The sequence below is a fragment of the Mixophyes fleayi genome, chromosome 3 (assembly GCF_038048845.1).
Source record: "Mixophyes fleayi isolate aMixFle1 chromosome 3, aMixFle1.hap1, whole genome shotgun sequence".
Classification (NCBI taxonomy): Eukaryota; Metazoa; Chordata; class Amphibia; order Anura; family Limnodynastidae; genus Mixophyes; species Mixophyes fleayi.
The window spans coordinates 1,502,499-1,522,563 of NC_134404.1; the positions used below are offsets into that span (position 1 = coordinate 1,502,499).

The 20,065-nt window shown below is 46.0% G+C and overlaps 1 protein-coding gene across 2 annotated transcripts in view; it reads left to right on the plus strand.

Annotated features, from left to right (window-relative positions):
• The window catches only part of GTF3C2 (general transcription factor IIIC subunit 2), an 86,941-nt gene that overhangs the window by 62,274 nt on the left and 4,602 nt on the right, over positions 1-20,065 (plus strand). Inside the window, exons 12-18 of one of the 2 annotated variants that reach the window (XM_075201011.1) lie at positions 7,278-7,407; positions 9,221-9,362; positions 9,805-9,966; positions 10,042-10,129; positions 12,267-12,395; positions 12,536-12,712; positions 13,797-13,904. In XM_075201011.1, the coding sequence (XP_075057112.1) occupies positions 7,278-7,407; positions 9,221-9,362; positions 9,805-9,966; positions 10,042-10,129; positions 12,267-12,395; positions 12,536-12,712; positions 13,797-13,904 (936 nt within the window). The remainder of the gene's footprint in view (positions 1-7,277; positions 7,408-9,220; positions 9,363-9,804; positions 9,967-10,041; positions 10,130-12,266; positions 12,396-12,535; positions 12,713-13,796; positions 13,905-20,065) is intronic. The other variant, XM_075201012.1, reaches the window with a different exon arrangement.

The following is a 20,065-nucleotide window of genomic DNA, read 5'->3' on the forward strand; positions in this document are numbered from 1 at the left end:
GAGGGTTATATGCTGGTTGTGCTCAGTCCAGGCATTACTAGTCTCCTATAGGAAGATGGTTATACACTGGTTGTGCTCAGTCCAGGCATTACTAGTCTCCTATAGGAAGATGGTTATACACTGGTTGTGCTCAGTGCAGGCATTACTAGTCTCCTATAGGAAGATGGTTATATGCTGGTTGTGCTCAGTCCAGGCATTACTAGTCTCCTATAGGAAGCTGGTTGTGCTCAGTCCAGGCATTACTAGTCTCCTATAGGAAGATGGTTATACACTGGTTGTGCTCAGTCCAGGCATTACTAGTCTCCTATAGGAAGCTGGTTGTGCTCAGTCCAGGCATTACTAGTCTCCTATAGGAAGATGGTTATAGACTGGTTGTGCTCAGTCCAGGCATTACTAGTCTCCTATAGGAAGATGGTTATACTATGGTAGTGCTCAGTCCAGGCATTACTAGTCTCCTATAGGAAGATGGTTATACACTGGTTGTGCTCAGTCCAGGCATTACTAGTCTCCTATAGGAAGATGGTTATACACTGGTTGTGCTCAGTCCAGGCATTACTAGTCTCCTATAGGAAGATGGTTATACACTGGTTGTGCTCAGTCCAGGCATTACTAGTCTCCTATAGGAAGATGGTTATACACTGGTTGTGCTCAGTCCAGGCATTACTAGTCTCCTATAGGAAGATGGTTATACACTGGTTGTGCTCAGTCCAGGCATTACTAGTCTCCAACAGGAAGATGGTTATAGACTGGTTGTGCTCAGTCCAGGCATTACTAGTCTCCTATAGGAAGATGGTTATAGACTGGTTGTGCTCAGTCCAGGCATTACTAGTCTCCTATAGGAAGATGGTTATATGCTGGTTGTGCTCAGTGCAGGCATTACTAGTCTCCTATAGGAAGATGGTTATATGCTGGTTGTGCTCAGTCCAGGCATTACTAGTCTCCTATAGGAAGCTGGTTGTGCTCAGTCCAGGCATTACTAGTCTCCTATAGGAAGATGGTTATACACTGGTTGTGCTCAGTCCAGGCATTACTAGTCTCCTATAGGAAGATGGTTATAGACTGGTTGTGCTCAGTCCAGGCATTACTAGTCTCCTATAGGAAGCTGGTTGTGCTCAGTCCAGGCATTACTAGTCTCCTATAGGAAGCTGGTTGTGCTCAGTCCAGGCATTACTAGTCTCCTATAGGAAGCTGGTTGTGCTCAGTCCAGGCATTACTAGTCTCCTATAGGAAGCTGGTTGTGCTCAGTCCAGGCATTACTAGTCTCCTATAGGAAGATGGTTATACGCTGGTTGTGCTCAGTCCAGGCATTACTAGTCTCCTATAGGAAGATGGTTATACGCTGGTTGTGCTCAGTTCAGGCATTGCTAGTCTCCTATAGGAAGCTGGTTGTGCTCAGTCCAGGCATTACTAGTCTCCTATAGGAAGCTGGTTGTGCTCAGTCCAGGCATTACTAGTCTCCTATAGGAAGATGGTTATACGCTGGTTGTGCTCAGTCCAGGCATTACTAGTCTCCTATAGGAAGATGGTTATACGCTGGTTGTGCTCAGTCCAGGCATTACTAGTCTCCTATAGGAAGATGGTTATACGCTGGTTGTGCTCAGTCCAGGCATTACTAGTCTCCTATAGGAAGAGGGTTATATGCTGGTTGTGCTCAGTCCAGGCATTACTAGTCTCCTATAGGAAGATGGTTATACACTGGTTGTGCTCAGTCCAGGCATTACTAGTCTCCTATAGGAAGATGGTTATACACTGGTTGTGCTCAGTGCAGGCATTACTAGTCTCCTATAGGAAGATGGTTATATGCTGGTTGTGCTCAGTCCAGGCATTACTAGTCTCCTATAGGAAGCTGGTTGTGCTCAGTCCAGGCATTACTAGTCTCCTATAGGAAGATGGTTATACACTGGTTGTGCTCAGTCCAGGCATTACTAGTCTCCTATAGGAAGCTGGTTGTGCTCAGTCCAGGCATTACTAGTCTCCTATAGGAAGATGGTTATAGACTGGTTGTGCTCAGTCCAGGCATTACTAGTCTCCTATAGGAATCTGGTTGTGCTCAGTCCAGGCATTACTAGTCTCCTATAGGAAGCTGGTTGTGCTCAGTCCAGGCATTACTAGTCTCCTATAGGAAGATGGTTATACGCTGGTTGTGCTCAGTCCAGGCATTACTAGTCTCCTATAGGAAGATGGTTATACGCTGGTTGTGCTCAGTTCAGGCATTGCTAGTCTCCTATAGGAAGCTGGTTGTGCTCAGTCCAGGCATTACTAGTCTCCTATAGGAAGCTGGTTGTGCTCAGTCCAGGCATTACTAGTCTCCTATAGGAAGATGGTTATACGCTGGTTGTGCTCAGTCCAGGCATTACTAGTCTCCTATAGGAAGATGGTTATACGCTGGTTGTGCTCAGTCCAGGCATTACTAGTCTCCTATAGGAAGATGGTTATACGCTGGTTGTGCTCAGTCCAGGCATTACTAGTCTCCTATAGGAAGATGGTTATACGCTGGTTGTGCTCAGTCCAGGCAATACTAGTCTCCTATAGGAAGATGGTTATATGCTGGTTGTGCTCAGTCCAGGCATAACTAGTCTCCTATAGGAAGCTGGTTGTGCTCAGTCCAGGCATTACTAGTGTCCTATAGGAAGATGGTTATACGCTGGTTGTGCTCAGTTCAGGCATTACTAGTCTCCTATAGGAAGCTGGTTGTGCTCAGTCCAGGCATTACTAGTCTCCTATAGGAAGATGGTTATACGCTGGTTGTGCTCAGTTCAGGCATTGCTAGTCTCCTATAGGAAGCTGGTTGTGCTCAGTCCAGGCATTACTAGTCTCCTATAGGAAGCTGGTTGTGCTCAGTCCAGGCATTACTAGTCTCCTATAGGAAGCTGGTTGTGCTCAGTCCAGGCATTACTAGTCTCCTATAGGAAGATGGTTATACGCTGGTTGTGCTCAGTCCAGGCATTACTAGTCTCCTATAGGAAGATGGTTATACGCTGGTTGTGCTCAGTCCAGGCATTACTAGTCTCCTATAGGAAGATGGTTATACGCTGGTTGTGCTCAGTCCAGGCATTACTAGTCTCCTATAGGAAGATGGTTATACGCTGGTTGTGCTCAGTCCAGGCATTACTAGTCTCCTATAGGAAGATGGTTATATGCTGGTTGTGCTCAGTCCAGGCATTACTAGTCTCCTATAGGAAGATGGTTATACGCTGGTTGTGCTCAGTCCAGGCATTACTAGTCTCCTATAGGAAGATGGTTATATGCTGGTTGTGCTCAGTCCAGGCATAACTAGTCTCCTATAGGAAGCTGGTTGTGCTCAGTCCAGGCATTACTAGTCTCCTATAGGAAGATGGTTATATGCTGGTAGTGCTCAGTCCAGGCATTACTAGTCTCCTATAGGAAGATGGTTATACACTGGTTGTGCTCAGTCCAGGCATTACTAGTCTCCTATAGGAAGATGGTTATACGCTGGTTGTGCTCAGTCCAGGCATTACTAGTCTCCTATAGGAAGATGGTTATATGCTGGTAGTGCTCAGTCCAGGCATTACTAGTCTCCTATAGGAAGATGGTTATACGCTGGTTGTGCTCAGTCCAGGCATTACTAGTCTCCTATAGGAAGATGGTTATACGCTGGTAGTGCTCAGTCCAGGCATTACTAGTCTCCTATAGGAAGATGGTTATACGCTGGTAGTGCTCAGTCCAGGCATTACTAGTCTCCTATAGGAAGATGGTTATACACTGGTTGTGCTCAGTCCAGGCATTACTAGTCTCCTATAGGAAGCTGGTTGTGCTCAGTCCAGGCATTACTAGTCTCCTATAGGAAGATGGTTATAGACTGGTTGTGCTCAGTCCAGGCATTACTAGTCTCCTATAGGAAGCTGGTTGTGCTCAGTCCAGGCATTACTAGTCTCCTATAGGAAGCTGGTTGTGCTCAGTCCAGGCATTACTAGTCTCCTATAGGAAGATGGTTATACGCTGGTTGTGCTCAGTCCAGGCATTACTAGTCTCCTATAGGAAGATGGTTATACGCTGGTTGTGCTCAGTCCAGGCATTACTAGTCTCCTATAGGAAGATGGTTATACGCTGGTAGTGCTCAGTCCAGGCATTACTAGTCTCCTATAGGAAGATGGTTATATGCTGGTAGTGCTCAGTCCAGGCATTACTAGTCTCCAACAGGAAGATGGTTATACGCTGGTTGTGCTCAGTCCAGGCATTACTAGTCTCCTATAGGAAGATGGTTATACACTGGTTGTGCTCAGTCCAGGCATTACTAGTCTCCTATAGGAAGATGGTTATACTATGGTAGTGCTCAGTCCAGGCATTACTAGTCTCCTATAGGAAGATGGTTATACGCTGGTTGTGCTCAGTGCAGGCATTACTAGTCTCCTATAGGAAGATGGTTATATGCTGGTTGTGCTCAGTCCAGGCATTACTAGTCTCCTATAGGAAGCTTGTTGTGCTCAGTCCAGGCATTACTAGTCTCCTATAGGAAGATGGTTATACACTGGTTGTGCTCAGTCCAGGCATTACTAGTCTCCTATAGGAAGCTGGTTGTGCTCAGTCCAGGCATTACTAGTCTCCTATAGGAAGATGGTTATAGACTGGTTGTGCTCAGTCCAGGCATTACTAGTCTCCTATAGGAAGCTGGTTGTGCTCAGTCCAGGCATTACTAGTCTCCTATAGGAAGCTGGTTGTGCTCAGTCCAGGCATTACTAGTCTCCTATAGGAAGATGGTTATACGCTGGTTGTGCTCAGTCCAGGCATTACTAGTCTCCTATAGGAAGATGGTTATACGCTGGTTGTGCTCAGTTCAGGCATTGCTAGTCTCCTATAGGAAGCTGGTTGTGCTCAGTCCAGGCATTACTAGTCTCCTATAGGAAGCTGGTTGTGCTCAGTCCAGGCATTACTAGTCTCCTATAGGAAGCTGGTTGTGCTCAGTCCAGGCATTACTAGTCTCCTATAGGAAGATGGTTATACGCTGGTTGTGCTCAGTCCAGGCATTACTAGTCTCCTATAGGAAGATGGTTATACGCTGGTTGTGCTCAGTCCAGGCATTACTAGTCTCCTATAGGAAGATGGTTATATGCTGGTTGTGCTCAGTCCAGGCATTACTAGTCTCCTATAGGAAGATGGTTATACTATGGTAGTGCTCAGTCCAGGCATTACTAGTCTCCTATAGGAAGATGGTTATACACTGGTTGTGCTCAGTCCAGGCATTACTAGTCTCCTATAGGAAGCTGGTTGTGCTCAGTCCAGGCATTACTAGTCTCCAACAGGAAGATGGTTATAGACTGGTTGTGCTCAGTCCAGGCATTACTAGTCTCCTATTGGAAGCTGGTTGTGCTCAGTCCAGGCATTACTAGTCTCCTATAGGAAGCTGTCTGTGCTCAGTCCAGGCATTACTAGTCTCCAACAGGAAGATGGTTATATGCTGGTTGTGCTCAGTCCAGGCATTACTAGTCTTCTATAGGAAGATGGTTATACTATGGTAGTGCTCAGTCCAGGCATTACTAGTCTCTTACAGGTAGATGGTTATATGCTGGTTGTGCTCAGTCCAGGCATTACTAGTCTCCTATAGGAAGATGGTTATATGCTGGTTGTGCTCAGTCCAGGCATTACTAGTCTCCAACAGGAAGATGGTTATATGCTGGTTGTGCTCAGTCCAGGCATTACTAGTCTTTTATAGGAAGATGGTTATACTATGGTAGTGCTCAGTCCAGGCATTACTAGTCTCTTACAGGTAGATGGTTATATGCTGGTTGTGCTCAGTCCAGGCATTACTAGTCTCCAACAGGAAGATGGTTATATGCTGGTTGTGCTCAGTCCAGGCATTACTAGTCTTCTATAGGAAGATGGTTATACTATGGTAGTGCTCAGTCCAGGCATTACTAGTCTCCTATAGGAAGATGGTTATATGCTGGTTGTGCTCAGTCCAGGCATTGCTAGTCTCCTATAGGAAGCTGGTTGTGCTCAGTCCAGGCATTACTAGTCTCCTATCGGAAGATGGTTATCTGCTGGTTGTGCTCAGTCCAGGCATTACTAGTCTCCTATAGGAAGATGATTATATGCTGGTTGTGCTCAGTCCAGGCATCACTAGTCTCCTTTAGGAAGATGGTTATAGACTGGTTGTGCTCAGTCCAGGCATTACTAGTCTCCTATAGGAAGCTGGTTGTGCTCAGTCCAGGCATTACTAGTCTCCTATAGGAAGATGATTATATGCTGGTTGTGCTCAGTCCAGGCATTGCTAGTCTCCTATAGGAAGCTGGTTGTGCTCAGTCCAGGCATTACTAGTCTCCTATCGGAAGATGGTTATCTGCTGGTTGTGCTCAGTCCAGGCATTACTAGTCTCCTATAGGAAGATGATTATATGCTGGTTGTGCTCAGTCCAGGCATCACTAGTCTCCTTTAGGAAGATGGTTATAGACTGGTTGTGCTCAGTCCAGGCATTACTAGTCTCCTATAGGAAGCTGGTTGTGCTCAGTCCAGGCATTACTAGTCTCCTATCGGAAGATGGTTATCTGCTGGTTGTGCTCAGTCCAGGCATTACTAGTCTACTATAAGAAGATGGTCATACTATGGTTGTGCTCAGTCCAGGCATTACTAGTCTCCTATAGGAAGATGGTTGTGCTCAGTCCAGGCATTACTAGTCTCCTATAGGAAGCTGGTTGTGCTCAGTCCAGGCATTACTAGTCTACTATAAGAAGATGGTCATACTATGGTTGTGCTCAGTCCAGGCATTACTAGTCTCTTACAGGTAGATGGTTATAGACTGGTTGTGCTCAGTCCAGGCATTACTAGTCTCTTACAGGTAGATGGTTGTCTGCTGGTTGTGCTCAGTCCAGGCATTACTAGTCTCTTACAGGTAGATGGTTGTCTGCTGGTTGTGCTCAGTCCAGGCATTACTAGTCTCCTATAGGAAGATGGTTATACTATGGTTGTGCTCAGTCCAGGCATTACTAGTCTCTTACAGGTAGATGGTTATATGCTGGTTGTGTTCTATTTAGGCATTAATAGTTTTCTACAGGAAGATGGTTAGATGCCAGCTGTATCTTTCCAGGTATTACTAGTAAAGGTAGATGGTTGCATGACTATTTTGCTCAGTCCAGGCATTACTATTCTCCTTTAGGAAGTTGGCTAGATGCCTGTTGTACTCATTCAGGCTTTACTAGTCTCTTTACAAGAAGATGTTTATACTAGATGTGCACAGTCCAGAATTTAAACCTACTAGAAGATGGTTACATGCATGTTGGGATTTCTCCTGGTCATGGACCATCTGGTCACTTTCCTTCCAGGTGGACTGTGTTGTAAGGCTTCATGTGGGTTCCATCAAGGCTTGTAACCCTGGTGAGAATGGACAGTGCTTCACTGTGGCCTGGCTTCCTTCTAAGCCCCACCAGTATTTGGCAGCTGGATTCTATGATGGTGAGTTTTTGTTGTGTGTGTCTCCATGACCCTGGGTTTGACCTTATTCTGCAGCCCCCAAGGATAGGCTCATCAATATGGAGTTAGTAAGTTGACGTGTTACTTACTGGTATACTGGCTACTGAGTATACTATACATAGGTCCTGTCCATTTTTTCAGTTCAGTAGCCGTATAACCATTATCCCTGGTGATTCCACGTAGTGATCCTCAATCCCGACAGATCTGGTTCCATACAGAAGGGTTACTAGTAATTCCAGGCTAGCTGGTCCCTGAAAAGATGGGTTACACATGATCCTAGCTAGCAGGTCCCCATACAGAAGGGTCATTAGTGATCCCCAAAGATTGTTATTATCTTTTATTTATACAGCGCCTCAAAGGATCACCGGCGCCCTTTATAGAGTATGGAACAAAACAGAACACAGTATACAGGGCAGTACAACAACAGGTTGAAACAGGTCTTTTTGGTTAAGGGGGAAAGGAGAGTTTCAAGGGAGGAGACGATGGCAGTGTCAAGATTACATCGAGTGAAAGTGTGTTTGAGTGAGGGGAGATGTAAGAGAGATGAGAGGAGATGGTTATAAAGAGGTAATACAGATGTGGAGACCTCTGAGAGAGCAAAGGTGGGAGAAGACAAGTTAAAGTGAGTGGCCAAAACAAAGTGCAGGGGAGGAGGTCCATTGTGATAGGCAAAAAGATGAGGAAAAAGCAAGATGTTTGGTGGAAGCCGGGTCCAGCCTGCTGGCCCACAAACAGATGGGTTACTAGTGATCCCCAGCCTGCTGGCCCTTGTATAGATGGGTTACTAGTGATCCCCAGGCTGCTGGCCCTTGTATAGATGGGTTACTAGTGATCCCCAGCCTGCTGGCCCTTGTATAGATGGGTTACTAGTGATCCCCAGCCTGCTGGCCCTTGTATAGATGGGTTACTAGTGATCCCCAGGCTGCTGGCCCTTGTCTAGATGGGTTACTAGTGATCCCCAGCCTGCTGGCCCTTGTATAGATGGGTTACTAGTGATCTCCGGCCTGCTGGCCCTTGTATAGAGCAGCTACTAGTGATCCCCGGCCTGCTGGCCCTTGTATAGAGCAGCTACTAGTGATCCACAGCCTGCTGGCCCTTGTATAGATGGGTTACTAGTGATCCCCAGTGTGATGGCCCTTGTATAGATGGGTTACTAATGATCCCCAGTGTGATGGCCCTTGTATAGATGGGTTACTAGTGACCTCCAGCCTGCTGGCCCTTGTATAGTTGGGTCCCCAGCCTGCTGGCCCTTGTATAGATGGGTTACTAGTGATCCCCAGCCTGCTGGCCCTTGTATAGATGGGTTACTAGTGATCCCCAGCCTGCTGGCCCTTGTATAGATGGGTTACTAGTGATCCCCAGCCTGCTGGCCCTTGTATGGATGGGTTACTAGTGATCCCCAGCCTGCTGGCCCTTGTATAGATGGGTTACTAGTGATCCCCAGCCTGCTGGCCCTTGTATAGATGGGTTACTAGTGATCCCCAGTGTGATTGCCCTTGTATAGATGGGTTACTAGTGACCTCCAGCCTGCTGGCCCTTGTATAGATGGGTTACTAGTGACCTCCAGCCTGCTGGCCCTTGTATAGATGGGTCCCCAGCCTGCTGGCCCTTCTATAGATGGGTTACTAGTGATTCCCGGCCTGTTGGCCCTTGTATAGATGGGTTACTAGTGATCCCCGACCTGCTGGCCCTTCTATGGATGGGTTACTAGTAATCCCCCTGGCTTGCTGATCCCAGGTAACTGTCCTAATACATGAAATACCCCAGATTCAGAATCTCCTTTTGTGTTTTGTAGGTACAGTGTCCATTTGGGACTTAAAGACAAAGTCTGTGTTGCAGAAGGTTCGTCAGGGACGTGTGATTAAGCAGTACCCATTCCACAGCTTTTCTGCCCATGATCATGCCGTGCGCAGCATTGAGTGGTGCAAAGCAGACAGGTAACAGGTTTCCTGATTGTTGCACAGTTACCAGAATTACATCTCATTCTTTACACTACAGCGACATTGTTAAACACCCATCTCTCATTCACACATAATCACCAAAAGGATATACCCAATGATTAGACCTCTCGGTAAAGCTTTCTTCACCACCACTTCTAGTAACATACGTTAACATAAAGAAGGGTGGTGGAAGTGGTATAGACAATACAGCGTCTTTATGAAATTCCCCTGACAAGTCCATTTTACAAGAGTCTCCACAAGTCTTGTGCTGCTAGCAGTACAACTCTCTTATGTTATCAAAATATGTTTGAACTTGTGGATGGTTTTGTGGGACTATTTTCTGTATCGCTCCTGATTCTGAGCACAACCAGCTTGTCGGGTCACTTGATTATCAGCCTCCTGTATCTGGTTGGACAATGTTGTTTTTGTTTTTTCCTAGCAATTTTCTTGTGACCTGTAGTAATGATCGACGTTTGAAATTTTGGGACCTTCGACGTCTTTCTGTACCAATTAGAAATATCAAGCGATTCCAGAGCACAGAGATCACATGGTTGCTGCCATACTGTGGAGTGGCGGTGGCACAGGACAACTGCAATGCATCGTACGTACTTTACAATACACATTTATCACTCGCACCTTTCAGGGTTTACATTAAACTCTATGCTTTCCTACCTAGGCACGGGCTATGTGGTATCCATTACGTGGACTCCGGCTTCCTTGGTTATAAGCCATACTTTGTGACTCCTCGCAAAGGAACAGTCTGGGTACGATTCCTCATTGTTTTATTTTTATAGTTCTTTTCTGATTGCATTTATGGAGGAAGATGAGGATGCTGGTTATGGTTGTCAGCTTTTTATCTAAGTATTGATTGTTATATAGAAGGGGTATTTTAGTTTGCTTGTTTGGGTCTGTTCACGTTCCTTTACAATGAGGTGGATGAGGCTATTCTATGAATGACTGCATTGTTAAAGCCTGGTCTCAGGGGATAGACTGGAGGAAGGTGGGGTTGGGTACATTGTGGGTGCCTGGTCTCAGGGGATAGACTGGAGGGAGGTGGGGTTGGGTACATTGTGGATGCCTGGTCTCAGTGGATAGACTGGAGGAAGGTGGGGTTGGGTACATTGGGGATGCCTGGTCTCGGTGGATAGACTGGAGGAAGGTGGGGTTGGGTACATTGTGGATGCCTGGTCTCAGTGGATAGACTGGAGGAAGGTGGGGTTGGGTACATTGTGGGTGCCTGGTCTCAGGGGATAGACTGGAGGGAGGTGGGGTTGGGTACATTGTGGATGCCTGGTCTCAGTGGATAGACTGGAGGAAGGTGGGGTTGGGTACATTGTGGATGCCTGGTTTCAGTGGATAGACTGGAGGAAGGTGGGGTTGGGTACATTGTGGGTGCCTGTTCTCAGTGGATAGACTGGAGGAAGGTGGGGTTGGGTACATTGTGGATACCTGGTCTCAGTGGATAGACTGGAGGAAGGTGGGGTTGGGTACATTGTGGGTGCCTGGTCTCAGTGGATAGACTGGAGGAAGGTGGGGTTGGGTACATTGTGGGTGCCTGGTCTCAGGGGATAGACTGGAGGAAGGTGGGGTTGAGTACATTGTGGATGCCTGGTCTCAGGGGATAGACTGGAGGAAGGTGGGGTTGAGTACATTGTGGATGCCTGGTCTCAGGGGATAGACTGGAGGAAGGTGGGGTTGGATACATTGTGGATGCCTGGTCTCAGTGGATAGACTGGAGGAAGGTGGGGTTGGGTACATTGTGGGTGCCTGGTCTCAGTGGATAGACTGGAGGAAGGTGGGGTTGGGTACATTGTGGGTGCCTGGTCTCAGTGGATAGACTGGAGGAAGGTGGGGTTGGGTAAATTGTGGGTGCCTGGTCTCAGTGGATAGACTGGAGGAAGGTGGGGTTGGGTACATTGGGGATGCCTGGTCTCGGTGGATAGACTGGAGGAAGGTGGGGTTGGGTACATTGTGGATGCCTGGTCTCAGTGGATAGACTGGAGGAAGGTGGGGTTAGGTACATTGTGGGTGCCTGTTCTCAGTGGATAGACTGGAGGAAGGTGGGGTTGGGTACATTGTGGATACCTGGTCTCAGTGGATAGACTGGAGGAAGATGGGGTTGGGTACATTGTGGGTGCCTGGTCTCAGTGGATAGACTGGAGGAAGGTGGGGTTGGGTACATTGTGGGTGCCTGGTCTCAGTGGATAGACTGGAGGAAGGTGGGGTTGGGTACATTGTGGATGCCTGGTCTCAGGGGATAGACTGGAGGAAGGTGGGATTGGGTACATTGTGGATGCCTGGTCTCAGGGGATAGACTGGAGGAAGGTGGGATTGGGTACATTGTGGATGCCTGGTCTCAGTGGATAGACTGGAGGAAGGTGGGGTTGGGTACATTGTGGGTGCCTGGTCTCAGTGGATAGGCTGGAGGAAGGTTGTGTTGGGTACATTGTGGATGCCTGGTCTCAGTGGATAGACTGGAGGAAGGTGGGGTTGGGTACATTGTGGGTGCCTGGTCTCAGTGGATAGACTGGAGGAAGGTGGGGTTGGGTACATTGTGGGTGCCTGGTCTCAGTGGATAGACTGGAGGAAGGTGGGGTTGGGTACATTGTGGGTGCCTGGTCTCAGTGGATAGACTGGAGGAAGGTGGGGTTGGTACATTGTGGATGCCTGGTCTCAGGGGATAGACTGGAGGAAGGTGGGGTTGGGTACATTGTGGGTGCCTGGTCTCAGTGGATAGACTGGAGGAAGGTGGGGTTGGGTACATTGTGGGTGCCTGGTCTCAGTGGATAGAGGGTTATTGGTTCTGATAGACTAGAGGATGATTAAGCAGTTATTGGTTCTACATACAGATGGACTATATGTCTGTTCTATCCATGCGGTCACTTTCTTGTCCTGTTGTAGAGTATCTCAGGCTCAGACTGGCTGAATACAATTTCAGCTGGGGACATCAATGGAGAGGTTATGGTCATCGTATTGCCCGGTCTGAATGTGCAATCTGTGAACACAAAGCGACCATCCGAGCGCAGATTTGTAAGTGTGACTCTTCTATATGTAGGATACTGTTGTGTGTGTTAAAACGTTTATCTGTTGACTTAGCGTTGCTGACTGTGTGTGGAAGCAGAGTGATGAGAGCACCAGCTAGTTATGTACATTGTTTTCCCCTGTCTTAGCCCGTATACAAAGCTGACTTCCTGTCGTATGCTCCCCAATCTGATGACGCCCACCATTCTGACATGACGCTGCCCTCTGGTCCACTGGCAGAGAGTCAGGACTGGGAACATTTCAAGCCAAAGTCATTTCGTGCTGCAGTTGGACGGTTTAGTCTCCTCTTCCAGGACATGGATTTGGTAAGTTCTGGTTGTGATGCTTAATGTTTCTTACAAGCTGAACATTCCAACCTGTATTGAAGTGTTCCTGTAGTTTCCAGTTTTCGGGTCCCTTGTCTTTTCCGTAGCGGAGTACGGTTCTGTCACACTTAATGTTTGCTGTAAGTAGGGTGCTAGGAAATATGTTTATCTAATTAGTGGCACTGCACAATGACCTATTAATATTACATCATGAACCAATTACTCTGAGATTCAGTCTTTGCCTGATTCTGTGTTTTTGTTTTCTAAAATGGTAAATCTCACAGATTAATTTAGTTTGTATAGTATTTGTAAGTAGCTGGAGAGATATAGGGCCTGAGTCATTAATGAAAGTAAGGCAACAAAAGGAGTAAATATTCTCTGGGACAAACCATGTTACAAAATAAGGGGTGAAAATTAGTTTATTATTTTGCACATAAGTTAAATACTGACTGTTTTCTCATCTAGCACACAAATACTTAATAGCTTTATTTGTACACTGAAATTTACAGTTGATCTATGAGATGCCCTAATCCAACTATAAATCTGTCCCCACATTTTACATTTATCTCCCCCTCCAATGCAACATGGTTTTGCCCAGATACAAAGTTACTCCTTTTTTATGCTTTACTCTCCTTAATGACTCAGGCCCATAATGTTATCTGTACTAATTACTCCCTGGCTCTCTCTCTGCTCTGGGTCTCCTGGCCCCTGCCGGCGTGTTTCTCTCTGTCTCTCTCTGTCTCTCTCTGTCTCTCTCTGTCTCTCTGTCTCTGTCTCTCTCTGTCTCTCTCTCTGTCTCTCTCTGTCTCTCTCTCTGTCTCTCTCTCTGTCTCTCTCTCTGTCTCTCTCTCTCTGTCTCTCTCTCTCTGTCTCTCTGTCTCTGTCTCTGTCTCTGTCTCTCCTTGTTTTTAGTGTGTATTTCGCGGATCTCTACGCAGTATATTTTAATAATTTGATAGGTCCTTCTAATGACCTAGCGTAGCCAATATACAGTTTCCCAGCATTCCCTGCAGCTGTTCCTTGCAGTAGCTGAACATGCATGTGCAGGGTGCAGTATTTCTACCTCTGTCCTCTGCTCACACAGAGAACATTCCATCGTCTGCACAACAGAGAGCCTGTAAAAAGGATGCAAGCCAATGAGATGAAGAGCGATATAAACATGGAGCGTGTGCAGCTGGAGGCCATACACAAGGTGAGTGTAGTCATTATAATTAAATGTCACATATGACCTAAAGTAATGAGGTACAGAGCGATGTCTGAGGTCTCACTGTAAAGTCCAGCGAAGTGCGTTGGGTATGGCCTATATTTGGTGCATGCACAGACCACGGCATTTCCACAGTGAGGCTTAAATCCAGCCTGTTCCTTGGTCAGTGAATTGCCAGATCTACAAGAGGAGAGTGCCGATAATGGACTAAAACATAGAATATGACGGCAGATAAGAACCGCTTGGCCCATCTAGTCTGCCCATTTTATAACCTATGGAAACCTTAAACGCTATCTGATCCTTTAATCTTTGTAAGGATATCCTTATGTCTATCTCAGTCATGTTTAAACTGCTCTACTGTATTATGCTCTACCACCTCTGATGGAGGCTATTCTACTTATCCACTACCCTTTCTGTGAAGTAGTTTATCCTCTCATTTCCTCTGAACCTACTCCCCCCCCAGTGTCAGTGCATGTCCTCGTGTCCTAATACTTCTCTTCCCCCCAGTGTCAGTACATGTCCTCGTGTTCTAATACTTCTCTTCCCCCCAGTGTCAGTACATGTCCTCGTGTTCTAATACTTCTCTTCCCCCCAGTGTCAGTACATGTCCTCGTGTTCTAATACTTCTCTTCCCCACAGTGTCAGTACATGTCCTCGTGTTCTAATACTTCTCTTCCCCCCAGTGTCAGTACATGTCCTCGTGTTCTAATACTTCTCTTCCCTCCAGTGTCAGTGCATGTCCTCGTGTTCTAATACTTCTCTTCCCCCCCAGTGTCAGTGCATGTCCTCGTGTTCTGTACTTCTCTTCCCCCCCAGTGTCAGTGCATGTCCTCGTGTTCTAATACTTCTCTTCCCCCCAGTGTCAGTACATGTCCTCGTGTTCTAATACTTCTCTTCCCTCCAGTGTCAGTACATGTCCTCATGTTCTAATACTTCTCTTCCCCCCAGTGTCAGTACATGTCCTCGTGTTCTAATACTTCTCTTCCCCCCAGTGTCAGTACATGTCCTCGTGTTCTAATACTTCTCTTCCCCCCAGTGTCAGTACATGTCCCTGTGTTCTAATACTTCTCTTCCCCCCAGTGTCAGTACATGTCCTCGTGTTCTAATACTTCTCTTCCCCCAGTGTCAGTACATGTCCTCGTGTTCTAATACTTCTCTTCCCTCCAGTGTCAGTACATGTCCTCATGTTCTAATACTTCTCTTCCCCCCAGTGTCAGTACATGTCCTTGTGTTCTAATACTTCTCTTCCCCCCAGTGTCAGTACATGTCCTCGTGTTCTAATACTTCTCTTCCCCCCAGTGTCAGTACATGTCCTCGTGTTCTAATACTTCTCTTCCCTCCAGTGTCAGTACATGTCCTCGTGTTCTAATACTTCTCTTCCCCCCAGTGTCAGTACATGTCCTCGTGTTCTAATACTTCTCTTCCCCCCAGTGTCAGTACATGTCCTCGTGTTCTAATACTTCTCTTCCCCCCAGTGTCAGTACATGTCCTCGTGTTCTAATACTTCTCCCCCCAGTGTCAGTACATGTCCTCGTGTTCTAATACTTCTCCCCCCAGTGTCAGTACATGTCCTCGTGTTCTAATACTTCTCTTCCCCCCAGTGTCAGTACATGTCCTCATGTTCTAATACTTCTCTTCCCCCCAGTGTCAGTACATGTCCTCGTGTTCTAATACTTCTCCCCCCAGTGTCAGTACATGTCCTCGTGTTCTAATACTTCTCCCCCCAGTGTCAGTACATGTCCTCGTGTTCTAATACTTCTCCCCCCAGTGTCAGTGCATGTCCTCGTGTTCTAATACTTCTCTTCCCCCCAGTGTCAGTACATGTCCTCGTGTTCTAATACTTCTCTTCCCCCCAGTGTCAGTACATGTCCTCGTGTTCTAATACTTCTCTTCCCCCCAGTGTCAGTACATGTCCTCGTGTTCTAATACTTCTCTTCCCCCCAGTGTCAGTACATGTCCTCGTGTTCTAATACTTCTCTTCCCCCCCAGTGTCAGTACATGTCCTCGTGTTCTAATACTTCTCTTCCCCCCCAGTGTCAGTACATGTCCTCGTGTTCTAATACTTCTCTTCCCCCCAGTGTCAGTACATGTCCTCGTGTTCTAATACTTCTCTTCCCCCCAGTGTCAGTACATGTCCTCGTGTTCTAATACTTCTCTTCCCCCCAGTGTCAGTACATGTCCTCGTGTTCTAATACTTCTCTTCCCCCCCAGTGTCAGTACATGTCCTCGTGTTCTAATACTTCTCTTCCCCCCAGTGTCAGTACATGTCCTCGTGTTCTAATACTTCTCTTCCCCCCAGTGTCAGTACATGTCCTCGTGTTCTAATACTTCTCTTCCCCCCAGTGTCAGTACATGTCCTCGTGTTCTAATACTTCTCTTCCCCCCAGTGTCAGTACATGTCCTCGTGTTCTAATACTTCTCTTCCCTCCAGTGTCAGTACATGTCCTCGTGTTCTAATACTTCTCTTCCCTCCAGTGTCAGTACATGTCCTCGTGTTCTAATACTTCTCTTCCCTCCAGTGTCAGTACATGTCCTCGTGTTCTAATACTTCTCTTCCTTTGTAGAATGTTTCCCTCCTGCACCTTGTTAGAAACTTTCACATATATCAAGGGTTATATCACTTCCCCCCGCGTTCCCTTCTCTGCTCCAAACTATACATATTAAGATCTTTTAGTATTTCCAGGTAAGTTTTGTGCTGTAGACCATGCACCATGTTAGTTGTCCTTCGTTGTACAGTCTGTAATGTATTTATATCCTGGAGATATGGCCTCCAGAACTGAGCACAGTGTTCTAGATGAGGCCGTATCAATGACCTATACAGTGGTATTATTACTTCTTTCTTTCTGCTACTGATTCCTCTCCCTATACAACCAGGCATCTGACTTGCCTTCCTCATTGCTTTGTTACATTACTTACCTGCCTTTATGTCACCTGTTTTTATATTAGTATGTTTTTATTAACTTTTCCTCTTCAGTCCTCCATGGCAGCTATTACGGTCTATCCTTTGGTAGAGACTGTAATATAGAAGCGCCCCAGGTAGTATGTAGTACAGCTCCTCCTCTTTGTCTGAGGATATAGAGGACAGGTAGTAGGTAAGTCCCTGCACACAGCCCGTTTGTCTAGTTCAGGCGACACACGCAGAGTATGAGGACGTGCTACCTGAGGCCCTTCAGTGGCAAATGTACAAAGGAATAGATTTTTGTATTCAAATTTGAGAATGGTACGTGCCGACACAGGTGCATTGTGTGCGCGCCACATCTGGGGTTAAAGGACGCCAATATGATGGACCAGGTAGATAGGACCTCGAAACTGCTAGAATTAGCGTTCCCTATTCCTTAAACTACACAGCTGAGCACCACAGCGGGAAAACGGAGCACAGGGCCAACTAGACACTCGCCATCAAGATGGAGCCCAAGTCCAGCCCCAAACAGCCATAGAGCACCTGGCATAGGGAATCCCTAGGTTATTATAGAGTTTAGCTAGTTAGGTGTTCAGTAATACTCTTGTAGAGTCTGTGGGGGGAAGAAAGAGAGTAAAGCCCATTTTATGCACCATGTAATTCCTAACTCAAATGAAGCAATATTCAGCCCCCTCTGAGTAGTTTATGGAGCTCACTGGGTGATTGAATCATTCATAATTAAACATCAAAGATGTAAGAAATGATAAGCCTGGCAGATAACACGCCAAACATGGTGATTCCACCGCATCTAAACAAGGGGTCCTCCCAAGGACTATTGTCTAGTTCAGACGTGTGGGCGGCAGGACAACAGAAAGATGGACACATTCCATTTATGATGTCCAAAGAATACAAGATAGAAATTCATGTTCCCAGGAAAACTTCTTTTTCAGATCTAGAACCCCAAAGATCAATGATTCAACAGCCCACACAGAACTTGTATTGATACTTGGTATCATTTATATCCCTGATACTAATCCCAATATTGACATCAGTATGGAACCAATCCTCCCTATTAATTAATGGCTGGAGCGTCCAAGTATCTACTCACTTTAAAAGCCCCAAACCGTATTCTGAGTGCAGATCAGACCCCCGTCGGTTTCAGTTCACACGAGCTTCCTGCAATGTTTGCAGACTGATGTGTAATCTCTCAGATGGCCACAGGCTTTTATTCCGTTCTCAGTCACTTTGTCCATACAAGACATTCCCATATGGAATTTGTAAATTCAATTCTCACTGATGGAGGCAAAGGGGATTTTCTCGCATCCATTGATCTTCAGGACGCTTACCTTCATATCCATGTTGTAGTCCATCACCAGAGTTTCCTCATGTTCTGTGTTCTAGGACAATATTTCCAGCTCACCTGTCTTCCCTTTTGGTCTGGCAACATCCCAAGAGACTTTCACTTAGGTATTTATTACACTGGTGGCAGAGTTATGGAAACGGGATCTCTCTCTGGTCCTATCTGGATAACATCCTAGTGACGGGGAAGTCAGAGCATCTAGTCCGATTCAGGACAGCACAAGTGATGTCCTTTCTGCAGGAATACAGCTGGATTATAAACAAGGCAAAGAGTCATCTAGTGCCATCACAGCAGCTAAAATTACTGGGGCTTCAAATAAACACTTTATAAAACAAAGTATCTCTACCAAAAGACAGATCCAGATTATGGCTTGTCAGCTACAAGTTCAACATCAGATTACGACACGAACAAGCCTTCACCTTCTATTACTGCTGTCCTCCACAATAGGCAAGGTGGAATATTCAAAACCTGCGGTTAGACTTGGTGGGATCGCAGGAAAATATCCCTGGAACACACCATTCAATTAACAAAAACCACCAGTGAGTCTTTCAACTGGTGACAGATTCCAAAACTAAGAGACCTGGGAATGTCTCTTTTAGAACCAGATTGGATAACCCTAATGGCTGACTCCAGTGCCACAGACATCTTCTGTCAAAGTAGCAGGGGGAGCATGGTCACCGAACGAAAGAAATTACACACAAATGTTCTGTAAATGTGGGCAGTTTGGAATGTAATTTAGTGCTTTCACCCTTTCTTACAAGGAAAATGTCTCAGGATATTCTCGGACAACAGGGCAGTAGTCTCCTTCATGAATCGCCAAGGCAGTACCAGGACTGACATGTTATAGCCAATTATCTCAGTGGAAAACAAGTTCGTCCAGGAGAGTGGACTCTAAAATTGTCCAGATAACAAAAAATGTACAGCCGCCCTCAAGTGGACATAACGGGAGAAATTCAGATCTCCAAAGTGCCCAGGTTTTCCTCACGCCACAAAGATCCAGGAACAGAAAGTGTAGATGTTCTGGCCAATCCTATGGACCTTTCAACAACAGTTTGTCTTCCTTTGATTTCCTCCGAAAATAAAAAGCATAGCAATCATTTAATTCTGGCCAAGACGTCTATGGTTTGCAGTATCTTGGGATAAGCTTCAGGAGCAAATGTGGAATGTACCGTTTCGGCAGTATCTCCTTCACCAGGGTCCACTTTTTCATCCAAATCTTGAAGGGCTATCTTTGATGCCATGGAGATTAAGCGTTCTTTGCTCAGAAATGAAGGAATCTCAGAGAAGATGATAGACATACAAGCAAGAATAAAATAACTCTTTGGTGGTTTATTATAACACAGTTCATCATGTGGTTTGAGCCTAAAGTGGATTCAGCTTCAGCTACCATTGTACATATTCTTGATGTTCTTCAGGATGGCCTCAGCAAAGATCACATCCTCTCAAATGTAAAGGTATCGATATCTGTACTCCTTGTTTTGTTTGGTACCAAGATAGCTGCAGAGGACCTGATTATCCGTTTTTTTCAAGCTTTAAAGAGAATTCATCCTCCTATTAAGTCCTTTGCAGCACCGTGAGATCTCAATTTAGTTATCAACACTCTTTCGTCTGATCCCTTTTCAGCTTTTGCAAGAGGTCTCACTAAGGTGGTTTATACAGAAGGTGGTATTCCTAGTGACAATCACACAATTACTTTTGCCCGTAGAATACAGGCTTTGTGGTGCAAGGAAACCTTTCTGCATGTCTAAATAGATAAGGTAGCACATAAGACTAATCCTGCTTTCTTTCCTAAAGTGCTTTTCATATTAATCAAGAAATCCTAGTGCTATTCAACCAGCTTATGATAGAGGAAGCTACACACAATGGATGTAGTCTGAGGATCTCTGTGTA